The 6,236-nt window shown below is 42.3% G+C and overlaps 1 protein-coding gene across 1 annotated transcript in view; it reads left to right on the plus strand.

Annotated features, from left to right (window-relative positions):
• Positions 1-4,344, plus strand: part of LOC140117044 (coagulation factor X-like) — a 42,019-nt gene extending 37,675 nt beyond the window's left edge. Inside the window, exons 15-16 of the mRNA XM_072133477.1 lie at positions 3,437-3,554; positions 3,650-4,344. Coding sequence (XP_071989578.1) covers positions 3,437-3,554; positions 3,650-4,164 — 633 coding nt within the window. The 3' untranslated portion in view covers positions 4,165-4,344. The remainder of the gene's footprint in view (positions 1-3,436; positions 3,555-3,649) is intronic.
• Positions 4,345-6,236: the final 1,892 nt, after the last annotated feature.

Consider the following 6,236-nt stretch of genomic DNA (forward strand, 5'->3'; position numbering starts at 1 on the left):
CTATAATTTATTCGGGGGACTACATAAAGGCTTTTTTATGTGTGGAATCATGGATAATATATGTTTGGGAACACAATCCATTATAGTGTAAGTAACTGTGGTTTTTTAGGGGCGCCGTGTAGAGTTGTGCTGCATGGAGCTGAAGACATTTGACTGTTAATTCAGCAGAGATAAACCATGGCCTGGATAAATCGGAATGAAGTCCTCTTCCTGATTAAGCAAAACATCACCTGTAATAGATACTAGATGTCACTAATGTCAGTGTCACTGACTGACTGACTACTAGTGTGTGAGGTAGCATCACTTGGCGCAGGCAGCAAAAAGGCTAGAATAGGCCCTGTTAGTGACCATGCTCACGCTTTTGAGCCCTACCCGACCACCTGGATTCAGTGTTCAGTACCAGCCTGAGGACGGCAGTGGACATGCAGTAACTCCAGGCAATTTCATAAGAAAATTGGCTAAATTAATGGGAATAGATTGGCTAGATTAATGGGAAATTATCATCACACAGGTAATCCAAGGAAAAAACTGTGGTAGCCGGAGCACGTGTTATAAATTCAAAACATCGCTTTATTACATATCCATTTAAAAAGCACAAATTAAGTGCATGGACGGTGCAGGTTACAGAGGCAAAAAACCTACGCGTTTCAGCTCACTACGGAGCCTTAATCATGGTATGCACTGCAACATTAAAAACAAACCTTTAAACCCTAAGGTACACCTGAACAATTAGTGGCTGCCAACATCACATCCGGCAACATAGGCGTCGACACAACAGTTAACTTGTATAAAGTTTACAAAAATGTAGACATAAATATATAGAAGATATATCAAAGATACATACACTTATCCTCATAAGAGTTGTTAGTAAATATATGACAGGTCATCCGGCAACATAGGCGTCGACACAACAGTTAACTTGTATAAAGTTTACAAAAGTTAACTTGTATAAAGTTTACAAAAAATGTAGACATAAATATATAGAATATATATCAAAGATACATACACTTGTCCTCATAAGAGTTGTTAGTAAATATATGACAGGTCATTCTTAAAATTCATGCCATGCGGATACCTGGAATTTAGTGCGAGGATCCAAAAAGCCTCCCTCCTGAGGAGGAGTTTTCTCCAATTACCTCCCCTTAAGGGTCGATTAACATGTTCAATGCCAAAGAAGGAGAAACCACAAAGGTTCTTATTGTGTGTCTCTATAAAGTGTTTGGCAGCTCCTGAGGCATTGACGTCTCCATTCTTTATGCTAGTTAAATGTTGAGCTATCCTTGTTTTTAACTTCTGTATTGTGCATCCAACATAAATAATGGAACAACATGTGCAACGAATGATGTACACCACGTATTGTGTGTTGCAGTTGATGAAGGTTTTTATCTTTCTACTGGCACCCGTGTCAGTTGTGAATTCTACTGTTTTGTTGGCTGCAAAAACACAAACATTACATCTATTACCTCCACATTTAAAAAAACCTGTCATCGACAGCCAACTGTGGGGTTTAACATTCATATTGGGGACACTAGGCGACAAAATGTTGCCAAGCGTTTTACCACGCTTGGCGACACTTCTGTGGCCATTCCTCATAATCTCACACAAGACATTATCTTGATTCAATACCGGAACATATTTCCGAATAATGTTTTTGATACTGTTGAATTGTGTGCTGTACGGAGTACTAAAGGTAGGTATATACGTAGCAACCGACTCAGAAATAGGATTGTTCTCCAGTAAATTTTTCCTATTTATTTTTCCAGCTTTTTCTCTAGCATTTTCTAACAAGGATGGGGAGTACCCTCTCTTTCTAAGTTTGTTTTCGATATTAAATGATTGTGCACGAAATTCCGCATCGGTGGAGCAAATGCGCCGTGCTCGTAAAAATTCACCGTACGGAATTGCGTGCACAGTGTGCAGTGGATAAATCGGAATGAAGTCCTCTTCCTGATTAAGCAAAACATCACCTGTAATAGATACTAGATGTCACTAATGTCAGTGTCACTGACTGACTGACTACTAGTGTGTGAGGTAGCATCACTTGGCGCAGGCAGCAAAAAGGCTAGAATAGGCCCTGTTAGTGACCATGCTCACGCTTTTGAGCCCTACCCGACCACCTGGATTCAGTGTTCAGTACCAGCCTGAGGACGGCAGTGGACATGCAGTAACTCCAGGCAATTTCATAAGAAAATTGGCTAAATTAATGGGAATAGATTGGCTAGATTAATGGGAAATTATCATCACACAGGTTCATGTTTTTAAACATCCAATTGAAGAAATGTACTGCATATATGGCAGGTGAATGCCCAGATGAGCGTACTCCTTTAAATGTAACCCTATATTAGCTGAAAAGATATGTACTATTGTTTGTAATCTAGACACATACAATGTGCTTGATACAGTATAAGCAAGACCCGGTTTTAAATAACCTTACTTAACATAAAACTGCAAGACTACAATAATTACCATATATACGCAAGTATAAGCCAAATAAAAACCGCAATCCATAATTTTGCCACAAAAAACTGGGAAACCTAATAACTGGAGTATAAGGTAGGGAATAAGGTAGGGTGGGAAATACATTGGTCACAGCCAGTATATAGCTAGTCAGTCCCCTTCCCCCCTAGTATATAGCCATCCAGCCCCTGCCCCTGTAGTCAGCCAGCCCCCGTTTGCCCAATTCCTAAAGCTGTCACGTAAGTCGCTGCCGGCACACACGATATGAAGACAGCTGACATCATAGTCTGCGCAGCCTGAGCGCACAGACCTACCGCTGCCGGACCGAGGAGGAGAAGACCTCCAGGGGGCGTCGGAAAGGTGAGTTTTGACTATTCTTTTCTTATTTATTTTTTTCTTGACTCGGCTTATACGCGAGTATATACGGCAGTGATGGCGAACCTTTTAGAGACTGAGTGCCCAAACTATAACCAAAATCCACTTTTACCGCAAAGTGCCAACATAGCATTTTAAGTAACTTATTGCTACCTGTTCTTCAACATCTTTCAATCCTATCGGCCCCCTGAGGCCACCAATACAGTTGAAAGAAGGAGGGCACATTCAGACTATCATTGTAGCTTCTCACCAGCGTCTCTCTGTACATGAAGGATGGTGGGTCCAGCAGGAGGACCTACAAAGATAATGCAGTTCTATCAACACCTTCTCACTTTTCCTGCTGTTCCAAAAAGCCAATGAAGTGTCGTTTTAAAATAGCATTGAGAGGAGCATCTCTTAAATTGCCTGGAACTGCAGGAAGATTTGGTGAATTTGGTCCTATTTGGTGCACTCTGTCTAGGGGTCAATGGCCTGAGTGCCCACAGAAAGGGCTCTGAGTGCCACCTCTGGCACCTGTGCCATAGGTTTGCCACCACTGATATATGGTATGTCTCCATTGTGAATCATGTTATAAGATATTCTAATACTGTATGCATTTTATTAGGTACTACTATTAGATTCAGAAGAGACACCTTTCTGCAGTGGAGTTATACTCAAGCAGGCCTTGGTACTTACTACTGCAGAGTGCAGCAGTCAGCAAAGTCCAATTTTCATTCTGGCAGGTACACACCCATCACATTTGTTAATACATCAATTGGATAAGTTTTACTTATGTCTTTACTACATTTTTAACTCTTCCTAAAAAAAAACTGTACAGGAAACAGAGACATGGAGAACACACAGAAGATCAAGGTGGCAAGCCATCGTGTTCACACAAAATATACCAAAGACACTGGGGACAATGACATAGCGCTGCTCAAACTTGAAGAAGGTATTAAGTTCAATCGATCTGTTCTACCCATCTGCATCCCCCAAAAAGACTTTGCAGAGAACGTACTGATGACACGTATGCCTGGTACAGTTAGTGGCTGGACGGAAGATTTGGATCATACAAGATCGGTGCCCATTCAATTTCATGTAAATGAGACTGACAAAGAAACTTGTGAAGCTGCTTTCAATGTAACACAAACAAACCGAATGTTCTGTGGAACATCAGATAGAAACATAGACTCTGGCCTGGTTGATGGGAGCCATATTGCTATTGAGCACAAGGGTGCATGGTTTTTGACCGGGATCGCAAGATCAATCAATCATGAATTATGGAGTCCAAATGTCTTTACATTTACCAAAATATCCAGATATGTCATGTGGTTAAGGCAGAACAGCAGCTAATGTTTTACATAAAAGTGTTCACAAAACAATTTGCAGTATTAAGTTGTGTGTTAAATTTATATTTACTATTCAAGGTATTTGCTCTTAAAAAAATTTATATATGAAAATATTTAACAAAAAAATGTAAATAAGGATTGCAGTAGAAAGGACCATGGGAAATATGAATAAATGAGAATTTCTTATAAAACTTTGTTTTCCTAAGGTTTTTTTTTTTTTTAATAGTCCTGCACATAACATTTACCTTGTGGTTTCCTTAGTACACAAAAGCATCCAAGGCCGGTGTCAGAGTAGACCTGTACAAAGCCTTCAAGGGAACCTGTAAATTGATGTACTGTATATACTCGTGTATAAGCCGAGTTTTTCAGCACAAAAAAAATGTGCTGAAAATCCTCAACTCGGCTTATACAAGAGTCAATAGGCAGCCCAGCACTTAAAACAAAACACAAATAATCACCCTCCGGTGGCCCCGATACACAGCACTGCTCCCCCGATGGCTGCGCGGGTCCTCTTCTGTCTTCTATATTCCTCTGTCTTCCGCAGGGCGCCGCCATGTTCTTCTACGGCCGTCGCATAGTATGACATCAGCAGTGGCCGCGTCATACTATGCGCCTGCCGGGCGGGAAGAACATGGCGGCGCCCTGCGGAAGACAGAAGAGGACCCGCGCGGACATCGGGGACACCGGAGGGTGAGTATATAGTTTTGTTTTTTTTTTGTTAGTGCTGGGAAGGCTGTATACCTAAGGGGGCAGGCTGTATACTACTGGGGGCAGGCTAGGCTGGCTGTATACTACTGGGGGCAGGCTGGGCTGGCTGTATACTACTGGGGGCAGACTGGGCTGGCTGTATACTACTGGGGGCTGGCTGGCTATATACTGGGAGGCTGTGACCAATGCATTTCCCACCCTCTGCTTATACTCGAGTCAATAGGTTTTCCCAGTTTTTGGTGGTAAAATTAGGGGTCTCGGTTTATACTCGGGTTGGCTTATACTCGAGTATATGCGGTAATAAACCACTACCAGTATGTTGTGAAGCAGTTTACGATCTTTAAGATCACATTTTTGTGAAGTGAGATATAAATTGGTTGTATAAAGTCTGAGAGTTTAGCACTGAAGTCACTGAGAGCTTGCTACATGTGGACACAAGTCAAAATACAGACAATGGCAGAGCTGGATTTCAGTGCTAAACTCTCTAACCCCTTTGGGGAGATTTATCAGAAGTGTTTGAGGTAAAACTGTTCCAGTTGCCCATAGAAACCAAACGGAGATAAACTTTCTTTATTTTTATAAAATTACAGCTAATCTCCGATAGGTTGCCGTGGGTAACTAGTACACTTCTGCTCTCAGACATTTCTGATAAATCTCCCCCTTTATACAACCAACTTAGATCTCACTTCAATGTTGACTTTTTGGATGATGCCACCACACTCGGCAATTAAATAAATGTGATCTGGATGGTGTTAAACTGCTTGATAATATACTGGTAGTGGTTTATTAGGTCAATTTCTGCTTAAAGTGACTGGTGTGTATTTATATGTTGAAGATACTGACTAAGGCTAAATTCACACTGCTGTGAGCCCGCCGCACCGTAGCACGGCGGGCACACGGCAGCGTGGGGAGAGGAGGAGGAGGTGAGCGCAGCTCACCCCCGCCCCTCTCCATAGAAAGTAATGGCGCACGGCGCCGTAATACGGGGAAAGATAGAACATGTCCTATCTTTCCCCGGGCTACGGAGCGGTACGGTGCCGCACGTGTGCAGCACCGTACCGCTCCCGTACAGGGCCGTGAGCCCATAGAAGTGTATGGGGGACGTATATCGGCCGTATATACGTCCCCCATACTGTAGTGTGAATGTAGCCTAACAATGTAAAATCCTTTTAAGGTTTAGAACAGTATAACCTCCCAGGGACTGGCTGCAATAGTTTGTGTTGTAACATCATTTGCCGGAGTAGGAGAGGAGAGCCAAATAATAAGACCAGGAAATGTCGGGACAACAGTGTCTGGAGTCACTTTTTTTCATTGTGAGTTACTTCATCCTACAGTACTGGTAGAGCACTATTCAAACGGGTCAGGCAC

Source organism: Engystomops pustulosus, chromosome 2 (genome assembly GCF_040894005.1).
Source record: "Engystomops pustulosus chromosome 2, aEngPut4.maternal, whole genome shotgun sequence".
In the NCBI taxonomy this organism is placed as follows: domain Eukaryota; kingdom Metazoa; phylum Chordata; class Amphibia; order Anura; family Leptodactylidae; genus Engystomops; species Engystomops pustulosus.